Below are 22,867 nucleotides of genomic sequence, written 5' to 3' on the forward strand. Positions count from 1 at the left end.
GGAGCTGGGCTGGGCCGGTGCGGGAGACGGCGAGCAAGACCGCCACGGGGAGGAGACAGAGCGGCCGGGCGCCGCTCTCCACCCGCTGGCAGCCTTCTAGGACCGGACCCGAGAGGACCGCCATCAGCCCGCTCCCTCCGGGTCTCGGGCGTGGGCGCGGGAGTGCTGAAGAGGGAGCTCTCCCACTCCATTAATGTGTCTTAGAACGGGAGGGGCCGTTTCCGAGGACCTCTAGTCTCTCCAGCCACCACCACCCCCAAAATGTGCGGCCTGGAAAGTCGCCTGGAGAAGGCGCAGAGGGGATGGAAAAGACAACCAGCCGCGGCGGGCCGAGGGGCGAGAACGTCTGCTAACCGCTCGACTCCGGCGCACAGCTTGCATGTGTTGGGCGCAAGCTCCAGCCGCCGAAACCGGGACGGTGATGGCCTGGTGCTTCTCCTGCGCGTCTCCGAGAACTCCGGGGCGTGGGGTCAGAGGAGGGCGGATTCCCAGGCATCCACCCCGCCCTGGCCGGCACCCGAACGCTCTGAGCCCGTCTCCCCTGAAGCCTGCGCATTAGCACCGGAGTCTCTTTAAAGCAGTAGCGGGGGCCGCGGTCACGTGAGGTGGATTCCTGGAAAGTTCCTGGAAAGCGGCCTCCGCAGCCGCGGGGCGGGGCGCGCGGGGAGCGCGGACTAGGGAGAGAGGCGGGGAGCGAGGGAGGCGCGTAAATCTGGGAAGTCGCGCGCACACAGCGCTCCGGGGACAGACATTTAACTCTTGTCTAGTCTCGCCGCCGCCGCGGCTCGCGAGCCTTGGGCTTCCTTTGAAGCATGAGCCTTCTCGCCCGCCGCCACTGGCACTGCGCGGGCCGCGGACAGTGCGCGCCGGGGTCCCGGGCGCACAGCCTCAGGATCCCCGTCGCCTACAGCTGGGGCGCCGGAGGAGCTCGGGCAGGGGCCCGCGGCAGGTATCGGGCCGGGGAGCCCAAAGGCTCCGCCCCTAGGAGGCCTGGGGAGGGCACTGGGGCGCGGCCGAGAGCGCGGGGCAGCCTTGGCTTCCGCAGTTTGGAGCCTCTGGGCTAGAGAGCCCGAGCTGCGGCTCTGCCCCGAGGCTGGGAGCTACTGCCTGCTTTCTCCGGTTCTTTCCCGGCGTCTGGAAGTCTCTAGAGTTTTTGTTTTTGTTTTTCCTCCCCTAAACTGCCATCCAGATTAATAATCCTCCTAATAAGCTGATCTCCCGCTCCTCCCCACCCGCCTGCCTCCCGCCCTCTTTCCTCCCTCCCTCTCTCCTTCTCATCTCCTTGGTTGCAGCCGGAGGGAGCCCAGCAGCTGCCCCGGGTCGGGGGTGTCCGAGCCCGGAGGGGGTGTTAGAGCCCGGCGAATCGAGGCGATGGTCCCCGGGGTTCACGTTTGCCCTCTGTGCAGAGAACTCCGGCCGCCCCCGCCGCTAAGCCCAGGGCTCGTCACATCCCCAGGCATCTCGTTCCCAAATTAAAAGTCAACAGGGGAAACTCGGGCAGACACCCCTCCTCCCGGGCCCCTCCCGGCTCCCCCGCCCCATGCCTGCTGGGGAGGCTGCCTGGTGCGGAGGCGGCAGCGGCGGCCGAGGCCGAGGTAAGGGCTCAGCGTTGGTTGTCTAGCACGTCCCGCAGCGCTCTCTGCCGCCTGCTCGGCCCCCTGCTCGGGTCAGGGCTTGGAGCCCCCGCGCGGGCTGCGCGCTCGGGCAGATTCCTCGACAGCGCTCGCGGCGGCAACAGCAGCCTCAGCCGCCCGGCCTCGGGAGCGGCCGCCACGGCGCCCCCAACCCCTGCCCCAAGCGAGCTCCGGGAAGCGGGGGGAGGGGAGCGAGGCAGCCTCTCCTGCAGGGCTGCGGCAGCTCCCGCACCTCCGCGTCCCGGGCTGCCGGCTCTGCCCGGGAAGCCCCGCGGCGCTGTAGGGTCGGGAACTAGGTTTGTGCGGGTTGCTTCCTCCTGGGGCTCCCCGGGCTGTGCGGAGTGTGAGATAGGAATGCCAAGTGGGGACCTCTCCTGTTCTTTCCTTTTTACATTTTTCTTCTTGTCCTTGACTGAGGCCTGTCTACCACCGTACCCGCAGGTGACTCTTTGCTCTTCTCATCTCCTAGTCTGCGATTTCAGCCAGCAGACCTGGGCGGGAAAGAAGCCGGTTCGCCACCCTCATCCTGTCCCCCGCCCCAACTCTTGCGTCTTGGATCCCTGATCTCTCTTTATCCTTCTTTCTCTAGAACGGGCCAGGGCAGTAACTGGATGCTCGGGGTTAAATGGTGCAGGAGCGCAGACGCGGAGGATTCCCGGGATTTTCCACGTCTCTGTCCCTCCACCCACGCCCCGGCCGCAGGGGTCCAGTTCCGACTGACCCAACCCTCCACTTTCTCTTTGCAGGCAAACTGTGCGTGACCGCGCCTGCGGGGGATTTTGCCATCCGTGCACCGGGACCCGGGGAGGAAGAACCAGCGGCTCCCCATTACCTCCCCCTCCATTTCCATTTCGCGGACCCCTCAGGGACTCGTTTTGGGGTTCCCACTGACTTCTAAGAAGGACGCGTGCCCCTCTCTGACCCCAGCTCGGGCGGCCACCTGTCTTTGCCGCGGTGACCCTTCTCCCATGACCCTGCGGTGCCTCGAGCCCTCCGGGAATGGCGCGGAAGGGACGCAGAGCCATTGGGGGACCTCGGGGTCGGCGGAGGAGCCGTCCCCGGAGGCGGCGCGTCTGGCGAAGGCCCTGCGGGAACTTAGTGACACAGGTAGGGAGCGGACCGGCCGCAATGCGTGCGAGAAGGGGGCGCCTCCCCAAAGACAAGGATGCGGTTGTGCTAGCGAGGCTGGGAAGCAATCGCTACCGTCCGCGCCCCAGCTCAGGGAACCGCGGGGAGAATGCCCCTACGGACTTGGATCCTTGGAATGCGAAAGAAAAGTGGTTCTCGAGGGACTCAGAGGCCTAGGGGAGGTTAGAGCGCTAGAAGGACTCTTAGGGCGCTGGAATTTTTGCTATTTTCCGCGGCCGTTTGGGGGTCGGCACTCGGGCTCGGACCTTAGCCGGAGAAAGTGCCCGGCGTCTTTCCTGTCCGCGGGGTGAGAGGGCGGCGAGTGGGCGCTGCGCTGCCCGCAGCTTCAGCTGCATCTGGCTCCCGGGCCGGGCAGCCGCTGCAGCCTGGAATCTTGGCGGCCAAGTTCGGGGACCGACAGATTGCCGCTCAGGACTGCCGCAAAGCCGGGAGAAGGGCGGGCTGCGAAGCCCCAGCCGAGCTTGGCCTCGCTTGTTTCGAGCGCAGTTTTGCGCTTTGCGCGGCTCGCTGTCGTCTCTCGGCATCTGAAAGAAGAAAAGATGGAAAAAAAGATTCTGGCAAACCTGCAGGCTTTCAAAATCAGGATCCTCAAAGCTTACGTGTGGGGCAAAGTTGAAGTTTTGGTAGCAGTAGGGAGAAGGAAAAGTTCCTTCACTTGCGGTTCCGGTCTTTCCGTGCAGGCCACGGGCTTTCCCTCAGCGGGAGGAACCGGCAGATCGCAGGTACCCGAGCAAGTTTTTTTTTGGAGGGGGGGAGCATTGTTCAAACTTTTAAACTGTAAGATGTCGCTAAGTCACTTTTGAAAACGGGATGGGAGATGGAACTGGCAGGTAGACTCGAGAATGCTGGGGAGACCGACGGTTGTGACTGGATTTGAATTAGGGCAAAGTCCAAAAGAGTTTATGGAAGACTGTAAACTGGAAGTACTAATTATCAATTGGGCTTTCTCTCATTTCTCAGTGGCTGATAAGGTAGTTGTAATCAAAGCAGCGAACAGAAGCTATTGTATCATACTAGAACTGCACTCTTAAAACAAGTAAATAGCGGTGCTTTCCCGGACTTTGAAAAGAGATATATGGATGCAGCCGCTAACAGATTTGGGGAGGGTGGGAGTGGACACCAGCCATCCAAAAAGTTGCTTCTTTTTATCTTGTTGGAATTAACTGGAGTTGGGTTTTCCACTTTTTTAAGGGCATGGCTTTTATTTCTAACTTCTGACTTAATTTACATTAAATCTTTGATTTCACTTGACTAGTGGAGAAGCATCATGCCTGGTCAGCCAGTGTGTCATATTGCAAACATTCTTTTGTTTTTTTAGGAGAAAGTCTTAAGAGAGTTTAAAGAACAGCTACAGAAAGTTACTTTTTAAAAAAGAAAACTGGCCTGCAGTTTGTTCAGAAAATAAAATGGACCTATGTTTTCATCAAATTTCTATAGAAAGTATTTATGGTAGCCTCTGGTAAACTTTCACAAACTTCTTTTTAGAGCTAGAAAAATTGTTGCCAAGTATTTACCCTATTTAAAAAATTCTCTATAATAACTATTTTACTCTCTTTTCTTTTTCTTTTGAACAAAAACCCCAGGTTGGTACTGGGGAAGTATGACTGTTAATGAAGCCAAAGAGAAATTAAAAGAGGCACCAGAAGGAACTTTCTTGATTAGAGATAGTTCGCATTCAGACTACCTACTAACAATATCTGTTAAAACATCAGCTGGACCAACTAATCTTCGCATCGAATACCAAGATGGGAAATTTAGATTGGACTCTATCATATGTGTCAAGTCCAAGCTTAAACAATTTGACAGTGTGGTTCATCTGATCGACTACTATGTTCAGATGTGCAAGGATAAGCGGACGGGCCCAGAAGCCCCCCGGAACGGCACTGTTCACCTTTATCTGACCAAACCGCTCTACACATCAGCACCACCTCTGCAGCATCTCTGTAGACTCACCATTAACAAATGTACCGGTACCATCTGGGGACTGCCTTTACCAACAAGACTAAAAGATTACTTGGAAGAATATAAATTCCAGGTATAAGTGTTTCTCTTTTTCTAAACATGCCTCCTATAGAGTATCTCCGAATGCAGCTATGTAAAAGAGAACCATAACTTGAGTGACGGCTCTGGATAACTACGCGGAATTCTAAGAACAGCTGAAGTCAATCTAATTTAAACGTGTGGAGGGGTAGCTAGGTATTTAAAGTTCCCCCAAATATTTTCACCTGAGTGATGCTTCCCTTCCTAAGGCTGACCAAGACCAGTTTATCCTTTTAAGTTAAAAATAAAACGTCCCAAGTAAAGGCTGAAGGAACACTTTATCAGAACTCTTTGCCTTTCTGAGGTTCCTGTTAGGTGGAAGGTGCCAGCACTGGCAGTAGAGAAAGAGCTCCACTTAGGAGTGCTGAAGAAGTGGAAGGAACCAAACTGGCACAGGCTTAACTTCAATTTTGTATGCCTGGTGATCAGAGTCTATTTTAGGACATTTGATATTTTGCATTCTGATGTACTTAGGAGATTTGTTAAACAGATATGCTTGTGAGTATTTATCCTTCATTTTATGCAATTAACCAAATCAACCAAAAAAAGTGACCATGAAATCCTGTATTTGTCTTTTTACTACATGTATGAACTCTCTCATGTGAATGAGTACTGTAGTAATCCATTTCAAGGGAGCCTTATTTCAGAAATATTTCAAACTGGTGCAAATGGAAAAGACTTCTTCTTTTCCTTTAAGGCTAAAGACAAGAATGTCATGCTATACAGGTGCAACTCAATCCCTGTTAATAAAACCATGTAGATAGAGACATTTTACCCTTTGAAGTAGCTGTGTCCCACAACCTGTTGCCATTGATTTTTCAGAAATGGCTTTAGAAATTTCCAAGTGGTCTAACCATGGACATTAGCAATTGTCTCCCTTCTACCGTGTAGAATACTCTGACTTAATTTTCTTCCAGATATAGGGGGATACCTGCCTGTTTTTCAAAGTGTTTATTTACTGCTGTTACTATTTGATTAGAATGTATTAAATAAAAAAACCTGACTTTCACAAGTTGCACTTAATTACTTTGAATCGTAGAGGACATACACTTTCATGGTAATAGAGGGTTGCCATAAAAACTTACGTCAAGTGAAATAACTAAATATTCAGCCAGAGGTAGAACGTTGCTTGCCCTTCTCTAAAGTTACAGGTCACACTTGCCCTTTGCATTTTGGAAAGCAAGGTTTAGAAACTACAAGAATTGCCAAGTGGCCTGGTCTTTTACAACTTGCAAAGGCATAATACTAATGCCCGTTGTGTTTCCGAAAAACCTGGTTTAGAAACTACAAAAATTTTTACAGGTTGAATAGGCACAGTACAAAATACAAAGTAAGAGTTTTATGGCCATTTTTTTTTTTTTGCCACACGGTCTCACGACTGTTGCAAATGCACCATCTTTTCTGGAGTTCAGACGTTATTCATTTTTCTGCCTTTAAAACAAAATGTCCTGCATAGCTGCATACTATGCTGTGTCACTGGGAAGGTGAGCCTAGTATATCGTGTGTGTGCCCCAAGTGAACAAGAAAATTCAGTTATAAATTATAGTAAAACCTGCTAATCGCATATCGTGAAAATATGAATATTTTCATGAAGCTCTTAAAAACCGGTTTTGTGCCTGGAAGGAAAACATAACTGTGCGTGTCCAGACAGCAGAGCCAAACACAAAAGATTGCTAGGTGTGCCTTAGGAAGAATTTATTTGTAATCTAAAATTTACAGAAGAGCTAGACTTTTAAGGTCTGGTCTCTGATGGGGAGGTAGCCTTCTCATAAGGATGCTCAGAATCTGTGCTTTATTTACCCTCTTTTCCCACCAAGAACCATTGTGTGGTGTGGGACGTTTGGCTTTTCTGGCAAAACTTCCACATGATTGGTGCCAAGGGGCTCTGTGGAATTTCTTTAAGGTCTTTTGCATTTCTGTCCTCATTATTTCAAACACTCTGCTACCTCTCAGTTATTGAGAGTTGGATGTATAGTGGGGTGTGAGTACCCGTGGCATTATGGAAAGTTCTTCTTAATGGCTATCAAGTGACTGATTACAAGAAAACCAGAGGACAGCACAAACATCTCTGGATTGTGCTGTGGAACTATTATTGTCTTATGTTTCGATCTTCCCTATTCCAAGTAAGTCGATAAGCATCAGGAAACAGTCCCCCCCCCCCGTTTTTTTGGTTTTGTTTTGTTGTTTGTGTGTTGTTGTTTTTACAATTAGTAACATCATTGATTTATTGAGTTTATTGTGTGCCAGATGCTCGCTCAGCACATTCCATGCATTATCTCATGTAGTCTTCACACTGAGCACAGTACAGTGATTACAAGAGGTATACCTTCTAATTTGTGAGTGAGGAGGCATTCCAGGAATATCCTAGTCCTTTTTATTCCTGGAGAGGAATTACGAAGAGCAATTTGCTGCTATTTCTACATTGATCCAGACGAACAAGTCAGAGCAAGTTGTAAGAGGAACCCTCAGCCTTTTTACTGGTGCCTCAACGGGAAAAGTATAGGTATCTTAATTAGCGTTGTGCTCTGTGGGATTGGAGCCAGCTTGGCCTAGTGGTTTTTTCCTAGTGTCGGGGTGGGTCAGGAGGGGGTTAACTGTTTTACCCGGTGGCTGGTAAGTGATGCCAGTTACCAATTATCGGTCACCCCATTTTACAGACTGGCCAACAGAAGAGTTAATATTGTACACTTGTCTAAATTATTCTCAACAGAATCAGAAAAAATATCAGTGTTCTCCTTCTATGAAGGGCAGTTTGGGGCATCAGTAAGGGTTTGTTATTGTCGTTATTGTTGAGGAATATAGTATACAGGACTTACATCCCCACAGATTTAAAATATTTTGATCTGAGTTTCCATTCTGAGCAGAGTTGAGGCGGTGGAGTTTTTCATTCTATCTCAGTGGGCACTGGGGACTGCTTTTTAGGGACTTGGAGGTTTTTTAGGGCTTTGGACAGTGGAGAAAAGGCGGTTCAGCTTATGAGCTGAGAGGTCTTTTCTGGCGTGTCAATAAGAAAGTCTTGACTTCATAGCAATTATGTAATCCAAATAGGTAACAGAATGGGACAGTTGTTTGGGAGTGTTTATTTTCTTGGGAAGGATTTTTCTCTGCTTTTAGAAAATTGTACTCTGGGAGGAGGGTAGGAGAGAGACACGTCATCAAATAATCCATGGGATGGAATGTCCCAGGACCAGGCCGTGCCCTTCTCGGCTGAGGGTTTAGGCACAAGGAGTGGGGTTGGAGTGGCAGTGGTGACATCTAACAGCTAGGCAGAGGCCCTCCTGTGTCCGAGGTTTCTAGCCTTTGGAGCAAAAAAGTTGTCATTCATTCTAGGCCTTTTGTTTACTAAGTGGCCTGCATTCTCCTCTCCCAATTTTTTCACTTCCTAGAATAAAGCTTGAAACCACTTCTCAGATGACATAATTTATTTCCGTCATTTTACTGAGGAAGACACCCAGCCCCGGGGAGATCAGGAGAATCGCGTGCACATGTGCACAGAGACACACACACCATCAACCCAGCAAGTCAAGGGCGGAGTCCATATTGGAACACAGATATTTTAAACTCAGGTTTAGTATTTGTAAAAGCTGCACCCTCCTACCCTTTGTTTCAGTCATCAGTACTTTTCTTTGGCGACCCTGTACGCCCTACAGTTCTTTGAACATTGGGTTTTCCTTCCTTTGGAATTTAGACAGCGGGCCTTGGGAATACTCTGCGGGCTAATTCCCGGTTCTTGGCTCCTTCCACCGAACTCCGGAAGAATCAGCTTCTGCTGGTTTTCATGATGTTTTGATTCACATCAGAGTTTTGCATTAATTTTTAACTCCTCAACGTTTCTAATCTACTTGCTGCTTTAAAATCGAAACCCTGCCATCCATGAGGTTTTGTGATCTCATTTTTGCCTCTGCCAGATGTGACTCACGCCCAGCTGGTGATGCCTGTTGGCCCAGTGACTGCCTACCCTCCTGTCCTCACCAGGGGAGCCATTCTTTCTTTCACCCGCTCTTGGTCCTAATGGCTCAGTTCATTCCTCCCTTACTTTCCCCCGTTTGGAGCATGAGGTTGCTCTGTTTGCTCATCTGACCCAGCCCTGCTGACCAGATTATTCTCCAGTGAAATGGGGTAGTTAATTACCTTCTCCCTGAGTTGGGTAACTGAGTGATTTAGGATCCCTAAGATTAAATCTGTCTCTTTGTCTCATTCTTTGATTCCTTTCAGGTTTTGAAACAAGTAGCCAGCCCCAAATGCCACACTTTTGTCATGTGCATTTTTTAACTCTTTTTATGTAAAGTATCAGAAGCTGCTTCTTCACTAAGTTGCCCTTCATTTGAATGGAATGGAAATACCCTCTGTTCCTTCCCTTCTGGATATCTATCTGTAAAAATGAATCTGTGATAGTTTCGTTTCACTCTCCTATGTAGGCATGGTTTTCTTGTATTCTCATCTTCACATATTTTTGATGTTTCTAATTTTTTCCTCTATGTGGCTTGAGTTCAGGTTACTTTAACTTTATTACTAAAGTAAAGTAACAGCTGTTGCCACAGAAGCTTCTTAAAAGCCCCAGAGTACCAAATGCCTAGATAGTAAGTCAGCTGAAATCATGGAGCAAAACCTGGATATTCCTTCGGGAGCTTTGTCAACGAGAGAGGCTGGATCACACGAGTGTTGTCACAGAGAATGGGGTAGCATCAATAAACATCTACTGAGCCATAAAACTGCTTTCATAGACAATTCTCACTCTGAACTGCATCCTTAACTTATAGGAACTCTGACTTGCCCTAGAGATCAGGAGCATATTTCGTGAAGTATTATTACTCAGGTAGTGCTGCCTCTGTTAGAAACAGAGGGAAGGGGAAGGCAAGCCAGAGTCCTAGTGAGAGGGCAGGAAATATTGCCAGCTGCCTTCCTCTTCTGTCTAAGCATAAATACCACCCAAGGAGCCCCTTTCCTATGGCAGAGAGAGTGAGGCTTCATCACAGAACTTCATAAAATTTATATCTCTCCAGTTTCCAACCATGTTAAGATAAAAACTTACATTTTGCTAAACGGTTTTCCCTTCTGTTAGTTTGGTGTGCTTTTTCCTGTTTAGATTTTGGTCCAGAGAGCTGCTGTGATCTTTAACATTCAGAAAAATATTTTCTCTGTTTATTTCTATCCAGAGGAGTTGTCTGATTTCCCATTTTAACATGCCCTCTGCCACCTTTTTAAAAGCTGAACTATAGTTGATGTACAATATTACGTTAGTTTCAGGTGTACGATATAGTGATTTGGCAGTTAAATACGTTTTGAAATGATCACCACAAGTCTAGTAACCATTTGTCCCCATACGAAGTCATTACAGTATTATTGACCATGTTCCTTATGCCGCATTTTACATCCCCTTGACTTATTTTATAACTTGAAGTTTGTACCTCTTAATTCCCTTCACCTGTCCTGCCCATCCCCCTCCACCTGTTTGTTCTATCTATGGGTCTGTTTTCATTTTGTTTTGTTTGTTTTGTTTTTAGATTCCACATATAAGTGAGATCATATGGTATTTTTCTCTGACTTATTTCACTCAGCATAATACCCCCAAGGTCCATCCATGTTGTCACAAAAGGCAAGATTTCATTCTTTTTTTTAAGGTATTCCATTGTATATATATATATCACATCTTTATCCATTCATCTATGGCTGCACACTTTGGTTCTTTCCATATGTTTGCTATTGTAAATATACTGCAATGAACATGGGGATGCACATATCTTTTCAGTTTAGTGTTTTTGTTTTCTTCGGGTAAATACCCAGGAGTGGAATTGCTGAATCGTATGGTAGTTCTAGTTTTAATTTTTTCAGGAAACTCCATACTGTTTTCCAAAGTGGCTGCACCAGTTTATATTCCCACCAGCAATGCATGATGGTTCTTTGCTCCACATCTTCGCTAACATTTGTTATTTGTTGTAATTTTTGATGATGGCCATTCTGACAGGTGTGAGGTGGTGTCTCATTGTGGTTTTGATTTGCATTTCCCTGATGATTAATGACAGTGAGCATCTTCTCATGTGCCTGTTGGCCATCTGTATGTCTTCTTTGGAAAAATGTCTATTGGGGTCCTCTGTCCATTTTCCCCTCTGCTGAACTTGATGCTGATTTGATGAACTTGACCCTTAGGTTTCTAGCATAGCTTTTTTTGGCCTCATTTCTATTACCAGGTTGTGGCCATTAATTTTATATTTGATCAGAAAGTATGTTTATATTTTGCACATTTGATTAGGGCATCTGCTCAGTTATCTGCAGTAATAAGGGGCAGAGAGAATAGGGATAATTGAAACCCACAAACACATAGCAGTTTCAGCTTCCTCCCTCTTCAATCTGCTTTGCTAGAACCACTGACAGAAAAATCATCTGCTCTCTCTTTTATTTTCCTTGTCCATCAGGCAATAAGGATGTTAAAAAACAACAGAGTGACTAAAAAGATGGCAAAAATGAGAAAATTAAGAGGAATGGAGAATCAGTGGTGTGCTGAGGGCTCCTGAGAGCCAGTTGTTAAATGCTTAGGGATTTTGGGAACTAAATCATTGTAAGTGTGTCATTAGTAGATTGAAATCACCCATGGTGGGAGTATTTACACCACAGAAACTGGCAGGCACTACAAATTAAGGCTTCTTTTCCCCCCCTCTGGTTTAATAACATACCACTGATCTATGTGTGTTAATTGAGACCTCACTAGAGTAAGATCAGTTTATTTGTATTCTCGTTTGTGTTAAGCCCAGCATTTAGAGTGGAATAGGAATGAACAATTTGGGGAATGAAAATTTTTTAAAGTATGTGTGCCAATCCTATATTGGACTACAATGGCTTCTCCTGGTAGATCTGCCAGTCTCTGGATTCAGGGTCTTTTCTTCGTGACAGTAGTATCTGCAGATATCCTTTCAGAGTTTATTAGTAGAGAAGGCTATGACATTCTCACAGTCATATGACCAGTGTGTATAGTAACTTTGTTAGCTCTAACAGATCAGGGTCTCTTTTTGCTTCTAGCTTCATTCATTCATTCATTCATTTCATTATTTAATTTTCTTCTTCCTTTCCTCCCTTCCTGCCTCCTCTGCATTCCTCCCTCCCTCTTCTGTTTTTTTCCTGCCAACATTTATTAAGTGCCTACTGTATTATTCACCAGGAATACAAAAGAGTAAAAAGAAGGTTCTAGCATTAAGGGAGCTCTTATAGCCAATGGGAAGGGATGGAGAGGAGAGGAACTAACATTTATTAAGCCATCGAATATGTTTTCTACCTCATACTGTCATTCCATTTAACCCTCCCAGCAAACTGTTAAGGTATGCATTTCCCCATTTACTGAAAATGAAACTGAGGCTTGGCTTCCCCAGTAAGTGGGGAAGTCATGGTTCAAACCCAGGTTTTTGTTGGGCTCTGAAGCCTGGTTCTGCCTCTCAGGATACCATGTTGTTTAGGCGCTTTAACTACATGAACAATTTATTGTGAAATGCCAAGATAAAGGCAGTAATAATTACCTGTGGACAAGGTACCATCAAGCTGCTTTGAGAGGTTAGGGAAGACCTTGGAGGAAGGTGCCTTTTGTCTGAGTATTAAAGGGCGGAAAGGAGTCGTTAGACCCCTCGGTGAGGAAGGTCTTTCTCCCACAAGGCTGAAGAGGAGGCAGAGGTAAGTCGGGGCAGATCTTATAGGCCTTGCTGAAGCACTTGAATTTTATCTGGAGGGCAGTGGATAAAAGCTTTTTAAATGGGGCAATAACTGAACTCGGTTTGTGTTTTATATGATCCCTCTGGAAGGGCCCTTTGGAAAATAGCTTGGAACAAAGCTAGAGTGGAGTTAAGGAGACAAGTTAGATGTGAGGGGATGGGAAGGAGGGGTTGGCTTGGGAGAAGATTAGGGGGAGGGTGCAGACATCGACTCCTTTTCCTTGTCTGCAGGCTCACATTTGCCCTGGAGTTTGGGGCTTTGAGTCCCCCAGATGCATGCTTCCCTTTGAAGGCCGGCTTCCACGCCAGGCAGGCTGAGGTAAGTGGCAGATTCCATTCTCAGGAAAGGAGGAAGTAGTGTTACAGTGGGCAGAACCTTGAACTAGCAACTGGAAAATTTGGAGTCCACTTCTGGTTGTTTGACCTTGGGTCAAACACTGAATCTCTTAGGGCCTCTTGGTGGCTTCATGCTTTTTTGTTCCCTTCCAGTGAGGTACCCCAAGTGCCAAGATACAGGAGCAACCTCTCTGCCATTGGGGTGAGAGTGGCCTGAGAAGGGGCAATTTCCATGTTCCTGTGGAGTCTCAGTTTCGACTTAAATTGTAATGTAGATTTTGCTTCTGTGCCATAATATATTCTCATTTATTTTGAAAAAATAGTAACACCCTCTTAACTCTGTACTTTTTCACAGCTGGAGTCAGTTGACTCCATTTTCATCCTGGTCAGAAGAATTTGTGTTTTCTCCTGGCTATGGATCTTTGCGCACTACCCTATAATCATAGAGTTTGGACTTGGGTTTTTAGATCTTGGTTGTGATGAAGAAACAGGAATCTGATGTGTGTCAGCCATTATCACAATAACCCTCTGGATGAATTTTCATTGTTTAGGGACCTGGAGGTCTGTCTGTGCTCTGCTTCCTGGCCAACACAATAGATGTGCTCCCAGAAAATTGTGGGCAGAGGATATGCTTTTGCAAGTCATTTTTCTCACTTACGTAGATCTTTCTCACTTTTGAGCAATCATTAATGGATAAAGAAGTCATTGAGTTTTATTTTTCCTTTTCTCTGTCAAACAATTTATTAAAAGGAAAGAAAGAAACCTGCAAAGGACTAAGGAAATTTTTGGACTCTTTGGCATAATGACAAGGATCTTGGAGCATGAATAATCCTGCCCCAATCTATCATCTTGCATATTTGGATTTTCCTGGATCTCTTTTAAAGTGGGGCACTGGTCTTGATAGCCTAGGAGGGTGGGAGTGTGCAGAAGTCATAGGCAGAGATACAGCACTGAGCCTGGTAACGGCTGAAAGCTCCCATGAGATCCAGTTTGAAGCTGCATTGGGTAGGCATGGGATTTGCTATGTTCAAGGCAGGACAGTGAGGCAGTCATTCTATAACCAGCCAACCCTTGGGCTTCCAGGGGACTGGAAAAAGCTAGAAGATTTAGTAACACCAGGCAGTGCACTTGACACTTTACAGATATGACCTCAATTAGTGCTCCCATCAAACCTTTGAAGTAGGTTCTGTTTTTATCTCCACTTTAGAGATAAGAAGACTGACACTTAGGCTGATTTAAGAAGTAGAACTGAGATTTGAATTCAGGCCCATCTAATTCCAAAATCCATGCTTTTATTCACTCTTCTATCCTTTTTCTGAGTAAGCTTACAAATGCTTTTAAGCTCTGAGGCCTGCAGCCAGCATATACCTCAGTGGTGTATGCTAGGCCATGTACCTTTTAGTCGTATGTAGTTAATATCAAGAGTGCTATGACTTTGCCCAATTTGTAATTATAGTATTATTAGGACTTTGATTTCAGAAGTAATACAAGATCTCCCCAAGCCCTGGGCACCCAGCTTGGAAGGATCCTTTACATCTGAATTTACACCTTTCCTCTCTTCCACTAATCTCCTTTAGGGCTCTATCCATGGCAACCATAACACACCATCTCTTCCCTATCACGCTTTTCCTTTCTCTGGAGGTAAATTATTTGAATAATGTGTCAGTCATAATAAGCTAGGTTATGCTGCAAAACAAACAACCTCAAAGTCTCAGAGGCTTAAAACAACAAAGGATTGCTTCTTAAAGTAACACAGATTTCTCTACCCATACATGTGTCACCAGGGAAACTCTTCTCTTAGTCATTCTGTAACCAAGGCTGGCAAAGCAGCTACCTCCTCAAACATGGTGGGAGCCAGTGGGAAAGGAGAAATCCGAGGATGTCTTGTTGGCATTTAAATGCTGTCACTTCTATTCCCAACTCATTGGCCAGAACTCTGCAAAATGGTGCCACCCAACCACGAGAGGGCCAGGCAGTCCAGTCCTCCCTGTGCCCAGGAGGAGGAGAAAAACAGACAAATTAGGTGAGCAGCAGTAATAATCACCACATATTTCATGCCATGTATACCTTGCTTCCTTCTTTTTTTTTTTTCCTCCCTAGCTTGACCAATTTGACCTCAGGTAAACTTTACAGAACACACATAGCACCCCCCCCCCTTTTTTAAACATCTTTATTGGAGTACTATTGCTTTACAATGGTGTGTTAGTTTCTGCTTTATAACAAAGTGAATCAGCTACACATATACATATATCCCCATATGCCCTCCCTCTTGCGTCTCCCTCCCACCCTCCCTAACCCACCCCTCTAGGTCTTCGCAAAGCACGAGCTGATCTCCCTGTGCCACGTGGCTGCTTCGCACTAGCTATCTATTTTACATTTAGTAGTGTATATGTGTCCATGCCACTCTCTCACTTCGTCCCAGCTTACCCTTCCCTTTCCCCTTCCCCGTGTTCTCAAGTCCATTCTCTACGTCTGCGTCTTTATTCCTGTCCTGCCCCTAGGTTCTTCAGAACCATGGCTTTTTTTTTTTAGATTCCATATATATGTGTTAGCATATGGTATTTGTTTTTCTCTTTCTGACTTACTTCACTCTGTATGACAAACTCTAGGTCCATCCACCTCACTACAAATAACTCAATTTCATTTCTTTTTATGGCTGAGTAATATTCCATTGTATATATGTGCCATAGCTTCTTTATCCATTCATCTGTTGATGGACATTTAGGTTGCTTCCATGTCCTGGCTATTGTAAATAGAGCTGCAATGAACATTGTGGTACATGGCTCTTTTTGAATTATGGTTTTCTCAGGGTATATGCCCAGCAGTGGGATTGCTGGGTCATATGGTAGTTCTTTTTTTAGTTTTTTAAGGAACTATCATACTGTTCTCCATAGTGGCTGTATCAATTTACATTCCCACCAACAGTGCAAGAGAGTTCCCTTTTCTCCACACCCTCTCCAGCATTTATTGTTTGTATTTTTTGATGATGGCCATTCTGACTGGTGTGAGGTGAAACCTCATTGTAGTTTTGATTTGCATTTCTCTGATGATTAGTGATGTTGAGCATCCTTTCATGTGTTTGTTGGCAATCTGTATATCTTCTTTGGAGAAATGTCTATTTAGGTCTTCTGCCCATTTTTGGATTGGGTTCTTTGTTTTTTTGATATTGAGCTGCATGAGCTGCTTGTAAATTTTGGAGATTAATCCTTTGTCAGTTGCTTCGTTTGCAAATATTGTCTCTCATTCTGAGGGTTGTCTTTTCGTCTTGTTTATGGTTTCCTTTGCTGTGCAAAAGCTTTTAAGTTTCATTAGGTCCCATTTGTTTATTTTTGTTTTTATTTCCATTTCTCTAGGAGGTGGGTCAAAAAGGATCTTGCTGTGATTTATGTCATACAGTGTTCTGCCTATGTTTTCCTCTAAGAGTTTTATAGTATCTGGCCTTACATTTAGGTCTTTAATCCATTTTGAGTTAATTTTTGTGTATGGTGTTAGGGAGTGTTCTAATTTCATTCTTTTACATGTAGCTGTCCAGTTTTCCCAGCACCACTTATTGAAGAGGCTGTCTTTTCTCCATTGTATATTCTTGCCTCCTTTATCAAACATAAGGTGACCATATGTGTGTGGGTTTATCTCTGGGCTCTCTATCCTGTTCCATTGATCTATATTTCTGTTTTGGTGCCAGTACCATACTGTGTTGACTACCGTAGCTTTGTAGTATAGTCTAAAGTCCAGGAGCCTGATTCCTCCAGCTCCATTTTTCTTTCTCAAGATTGCTTTGGCTATTCAGGGTCTTTTGTGTTTCCATACAAATTGTGCAATTTTTTGTTCTAGTTCTGTGAAAAATGCCATTGGTAGTTTGATAGGGATTGCATTGAATCTGTAGATTGCTTTGGGTAGTATAGTCATTTTCACAATGTTGATTCTTCCAATCCAAGAACATGGTATCTCTCTCCATCTGTTGGTATCATCTTTAATTTCTTTCATCAGTGTCTTATAGTTTTCTGCATACAGGTCCTTTGTCTCCTTAGGTAGGTTTATTCCTAGGTATTTTATTCTTTTTGTTGCAATGGTAAATGGGAGTGTTTCCTAATTTCTGTTTCAGATTTTTCATCATTAGTGTGTAGGAATGCAAGAGATTTCTGTGCGTTAATTTTGTATCCTGCTACTTTACCAAATTCATTGCTTAGCTCTAGTAGTTTTCTGGTAGCACCTTTAGGATTCTCTATGTATAGTATCATGTCATCTGCAAACAGTGACAGCTTTACTTCTTCTTTTCCGATTTGGATTCCTTTTTTTTTTTTTTTTTCTTCTCTGATTGCTGTGGCTAGACTTCCAAAACTATGTTGAATAATAATGGTGAGAGTGGACAACCTTGTCTTGTTCCTGATCTTAGAGGAAATGGTTTCAGTTTTTCACCATTGAAAACGATGTTGGCTGTGGGTTTGTCATACATGGCCTTTATTATGATGAGGTAAGTTCCCTCTATGACTACTTTCTGGAGGGTTTTTATCATAAATGGGTGTTGAATTTTGTCAAAAGCTTTTTCTGCATCTATTGAGATGATCATATGGTTTTCTCCTTCAATCTGTTAATATGGTGTATCACATTGATTGATTTGTGTATATTGAATAATCCTTGCATTCCTGGAAAAAACCCCACTTGATCATTGTGTATGATCCCTTTAATGTTCTGTTGGATTCTGTTTGCTAGTATTCTGGTGAGGATTTTTACACATAGCCTTTTTAACTCCATTCCCCCTTCCTCTTTGTCTTCCAAAACTTTTTCAAGTATTGCAAAAATAATTTCTCTTTTTCCTTTGTGTGAGACATTTGTGGGCCAAAAGGAAAGGTCTTAAGTCTTGAAATGAAATTATACATATTACAGAGCTAGGTACAAACTACTATACATATAATAGATAGGCAACAAGGATTTACTGTATAGCACAAGGAATTACAGTCAATATCTTGTAACAACTTATAAAGCAATATAATCTGCAAAAAGAAACCCAACACCTGAATCACTATGCAGTACACCTGAAATTAATGCAATGCAATATTTTAAATCAACTATACTTCAATTGAAAAAAAAAAAAAGATCTAGGGCTACTATCTTTTACTGCTGAAATAACCAGAAGTTTCTTCTGATCTTCACAAATACCTCTCTGGGCTTTCTCACCCTGCTAAAATTAAACCTATCTTTCTTCTAATTGTTAATATTCAAGATAAATGATGTTCACATTCACTTCTGCTTACTGTTTTGCTTAACTGGCTATACTGCAATAGTATTGAATAGTATTATTTTCTACCACTTTTCAATTAAACATGGAGCCACAGGCACATTACAAATCAAATGGGCTTTTGTATGATCCCCAGTTTTAACTGGCTTCTGAGGGAAATTGTATTCTAAATTCTAGATAACTGGTGTGCAAACCTTGTTTTGGAATGCAACCTATTTTTAGGTTGAGGTCTTTTTATATAGCATATTTATGTATAATCAGAATACCAGAACAACTGCTGTGTTTTAATGGACAATTAACTTCTACTGCATTCATGGATGATCTTTGAAAAAATTAGAATATGTGAAATGTCCTTAACGTAAGACTTTATGAACACAGTATTTTCTTTTATACTCCATTTCACTTTTTCTCCATTAACCCAGATTAGACACTGTAATCTTTGCCTTTTCCCTCTTCATATTTAGCTCTTTGATTTATTTAGGCATTCATTCACTGCATCATTCAACAGATATTTTCTGAGCATCTACATGTGCCAGGCAGGAGGCAAAGTCCTGGAGAAAATTAAAACACAGTCACCACTGTCAGGGAGATTGTGAGTAGTAGGGAGACACACATGCCAGCAACTATAATGCAATACAGTAATCAATATAAGAAGGTATGTACAAAGAACAGTGGAAGCTGAGATGAAACACCTGGGTCTGCTTGAAGGCATCAGAGAGGAGGTGGCTTTTGACCTGGCGCTTAAGAAAGAGTTGGCCTGACAAGGAGGGTGAAGGAGTCCCAAGGGGAAAACGTACTGTTGTGGGTGGAGCTTCAAATGCAAAAGACGAAACCCAAGTGGGGATAAGCCTCAGTTGGTAAGCAGAGAACAGGGCAAGGGCTTTACCTACCTTTCAGAAGGGTTTGTATTTTACCTGGGAAGCAAGGGAGCTATTGAAGAGTTTTGAGCAGGAGAATGACAGCGTAAGATTTGTGGCATTGTGGAGGGTGGTTTGGTCGGGCATGACCCTAGATCAGGGCTTCTTATCCCAGTCCTTTGACTTGCAAGAGACCCATGGATAGAAAGCTTGGGATCTATGAACTTGGATAGGGAAAAAATTAACATTGTCACTAACCTCTAATTGAAATTGAACATTTTTTTCAAATATGAATCTGGGCAACAGATCACAGTAGAATTAGCAGAAGATGTGAGTTTATCACCAACAGAAATCAGGTATTTTGATATAATAATACAGGTGTTGCAGATATCTCAAAATATCCTTTACACTTTTCACTAAACCAAAATTACTGTAGCCATTAGACCCACAGCTACATCTTGTCATTTAATGAATTAATAAAGAAGTATGCATGAACTTTTGTCAGACTTAAAAATAATTTGACATACGCATTTTTTAATAGAATTCATCTTTTGTGATTTGTGTATTTAATTTTATTATGTAAACACAGTATTCTGAGGTGGGGTCCACAGTCTTCGCTGGACTGCCGAAGGGGTCAGAAAATGTCAGAACGCATGCATCAGAGGAAGGTGATTGTGGGGAGGTCATTGCAGCCCAAGGCAGTGGTGGGGAGGAGAGCAAAGGGGAAGAATTTGTGGGGGATTCTGGAGACAGAGTGAACTTGATCTGGGACATAAAGCAGAGGGAAGGATCTGCATGTACCCTATTTCCCCCATCAAGTTTCTGGCTAGAGCAGAATTCTTCGTATTGCTTGTTACCTGCTCCTTCCTTCCCTGTGCTATTGTTATGTAGCTCTTACACTCTTATCAAAGTCATACATGCAACGTGGTTCAAAAAAACCAAGGAGTATGGAAAGACATAAGGAAAAACAATCATTCCTTGCTCCCCTCCTCTCCACCTCCAGTCTTACAACTTTTTGAACTCTTAAAGTGGTATCTTCTCTAGCTAGATGGCAAATTCTGTACAGGAAGTGCCTTTTAATCCCCACTATGTTTTTCATTTTAGGTGTTGAACAAATATCTGATAGATTCCAAAGACAGTTTCTGTTGCAAGGTCACTATGTACAGCAAGTATACCATACTCTAGTTACAGAAGTTATACCAACGGTGACATTCTAGGAAATGGTTCTTTTCCCTAAATGCGCATGTTTTCTGTCACTTGTCTTCACATGAAATAACACAGAATGTGCAAATAAAAATTCCACTTACTTAGGCTTTCTGGTTGTCTTTGTGAAAGTGAGATTTGTGTGCTGGTGGGTTAAATAATCCTATGGAATCACAAACCAGAAATTGAGAAGGTTGATTTGAAATTTCCACCCATTACTTTTCTTGGTGGGTTGGGGGGCGGGGGTATTACTGTCTTGGTAGCAGTGGTTAATTTCAGTGTTGTTACCCAAGTTGTACACTACAGATGGAGTTGCCCCTGAACCCTTTGGTTGGCTGGCTGAAATTCCTTGCCATGCTTCTTGTGAGGTCCAGGAATGTATAGTTTTGTGGTCTGATATATTTTGATGGTTGCCAGATAAAATTGATGTCTGGCACTTTTTCTAGGAAAAACACATGTAGATGTTTCCAAATTGATTCGTAGGAACTTAGAGTTATTAGAATTTTGTGGCAGAATTTTTTCTCAAGTGGCAGAAGAAATAAAGGAACTTCAGTTTTGAGGGCTGTTAACAGCACCTTCCATTAGTGCCAAATCTGAGAAGGCTGACAAACAAATCCATTGTTACTATGGATTTATGACAAAAATAAGCAAGTATGTAGACTTTTAAGAGTTACCGATATAGTAAAGTACAGTTTTAGCTACTGACACTGGACTAGCCCCAAACTTAGAAAAAGGCACCTTTTCCCCTTATTTTCTGATAACATTTCTCAATCCAGTAACCAGAGAGACTACTCTGGGGTTAAACCTTGAGATTTGATTGCCATTTACTGTTCTTACTGTTTTATTGGAGGGAGGGAAAGCAAGGCTTGGGAGAAATAGACTGCGGAAAAGTTAGCTTCCCAAGTTACACGTGAGAATCACAATCCTTTCCTTCATTTATGTTATAACTATTTGAGGAGCAAGTTAGAGATTGTTTGTGAAGAAATGAGAGAGATTACCAAGTAATATGATGAGTTAATTCTTTAAACGTACTGGCTTCCCCCTTAACACTAACTGGCCAGATAACAAGTTTCTACTTGTTGGCACAGCAGTTAAGCCTCAGAATACTCGCAGCAAAATGACTATTTTTCAAAAACGGCTTCATTGAAATATAATTTTAGTGGAGGAATATTTTAGATTTAGAAGAAATATTTAAGCTCCGGAACGTCAAACCCAACGTTTCTAAAAGACTTGAAATGAGCAGGTTAATGAAGCCTCAGAGGAGAGAAGTTTTACGGTTAATCAAGGAGGTAAAAACCAAGACTCAGTAGGAGAGACTGGAAACAGTTGACTTTGATTTATAGACATAAGACTAGAAACGAAATAGCCCGGGTGGATATTTCTAGGAACTAGTTAAGGGAGAATGAAAAAGACAGGAGTGAGGACAAGAAAGTGTGTCTGTTTGCCGGAGGAGGAATCTTACTTATGAGAGTTCCTGCCCTTTCTACATGAGAATTTTCAAACGGAGTTGCTACAGGGGCTGGCTCTAAAGTCTGCGACGTGCACACAGGCTGTTGACAGGGAAGTGATCCTGGCGCCACTGGGTGATGTAGAAAAAGTTCTTTGTGTGTAGCCGGCTTGAGTGCGGAGCTCAACCGCGCAATCGCGGCTGTGGCGAGGCAGCTCCTCCCAGGCGCGTCCCGGCGGCGCTGCTCCGGGCTCCTGGACCTCATGGAACGTAGTGTCGGAAGAAAGATGTTTAGAAACTGACCGACGTCAACGTGTTTAATAGTGGAAACACCCCAGGTGACTGTGGTATGCAGAGTAAACGGCTGTGTTGAACATTCTGCTGTGTAGCTAATGGGTTAACGTCCGTTCGCGTAGGCTTAGTTATCCTGGTAGAGATGAGAACGTGATTAGGCAAAGTGGCTTCCGAGGACTGTCCCATAAAAGAGCATCGCTCTGTTTCTGCTAATGTAGGTTTAGTATAAGCTCTTATTATTAGCTAGTTTTTCAGTTGTTCTAAAAGTAATAACGTGGTTATTACCATGATTAGAAATCGAATCCGTTCAGAAGGGTATGAAGTGAAAAATAAAATTGCAAACACTCCTAGTTCCACTCTCCAGAGGTCACTATCATTAAAAGTTTCTTTTGTTTTTTCCAGAATTTTTTTTTAATGCAAGATACGCATATATTTAAATCGTTTTTACAAAGCATACACAAATAGTATCATACTATGCATTCTGTTCTGCAATTTGCTTTTTTAAGTTAATATTTGGGACCTCGCTATAGCTGGATAGCTTTATATATCTTTTATGGTAACAAAAAACTTTACATCATTCTTTTAACATCTGTACGGTATTTCATGGTATGAATGCACCATTGCCGATTGAATCAACCCCCACTACCAGTGGGCATTTAGGTTGTTTCCAGCTTTCTGGTATTATGAACAATGATGCAGTAAACATCACAGAGTAGATCTCTGTGCTAATGTTGCTGTGTATCTGTGGGAATATATATGTTGAGTAAATTTCTAGCAATGAAATTTTAGCGTCAAAGGATATAGACATTAACATTTTAATGGATATTTCCAAATCATGTTCCAAAAAGGTTGCACCAATTAATATTTCAGGTTTAAATAAGTTACTGTCTTTTAAATTGTTAACTATAAATTGATGGTTTTCCTTAAAAAGCTGTTAAATTTTAAACAGCATATTTAGTATTCAGACCAAATAAGCT

At 43.8% G+C, this 22,867-nt stretch overlaps 1 protein-coding gene across 3 annotated transcripts; it reads left to right on the forward strand.

The window, feature by feature from the left end:
- The first annotated feature begins 441 nt into the window (after positions 1-441).
- On the forward strand, positions 442-5,821 carry SOCS2 (suppressor of cytokine signaling 2). Of its 3 annotated transcripts, none has more exons than XM_059936668.1 (3): positions 442-949; positions 2,381-2,741; positions 4,367-5,821. In XM_059936668.1, the coding sequence occupies exons 2-3, from the start codon at positions 2,603-2,605 to the stop codon at positions 4,822-4,824; spliced, it is 597 nt and encodes a 198-aa protein (XP_059792651.1). In that variant the 5' UTR covers positions 442-949; positions 2,381-2,602; the 3' UTR covers positions 4,825-5,821. The 3 variants fall into 3 exon arrangements, with proteins under 3 accessions (XP_059792651.1, XP_059792652.1, XP_059792653.1); XM_059936669.1 differs by lacking the exon at positions 442-949 and adding an exon at positions 973-1,595; XM_059936670.1 differs by lacking the exon at positions 442-949 and adding an exon at positions 1,777-1,930.
- Positions 5,822-22,867: the final 17,046 nt, after the last annotated feature.

The sequence above is a fragment of the Balaenoptera ricei genome, chromosome 10, assembly GCF_028023285.1.
Source record: "Balaenoptera ricei isolate mBalRic1 chromosome 10, mBalRic1.hap2, whole genome shotgun sequence".
Classification (NCBI taxonomy): Eukaryota; Metazoa; Chordata; class Mammalia; order Artiodactyla; family Balaenopteridae; genus Balaenoptera; species Balaenoptera ricei.

Bases quoted from the DNA above. Each gene is read 5' to 3' on its own strand.
- SOCS2 (XM_059936668.1), top strand. From the start codon at position 2,603: ATGACCCTGCGGTGCCTCGAGCCCTCCGGGAATGGCGCGGAAGGGACG. The intron at 2,742-4,366 runs GTAGGGAGCGGA...CAAAAACCCCAG, and splicing joins GCGGGAACTTAGTGACACAG to GTTGGTACTGGGGAAGTATG.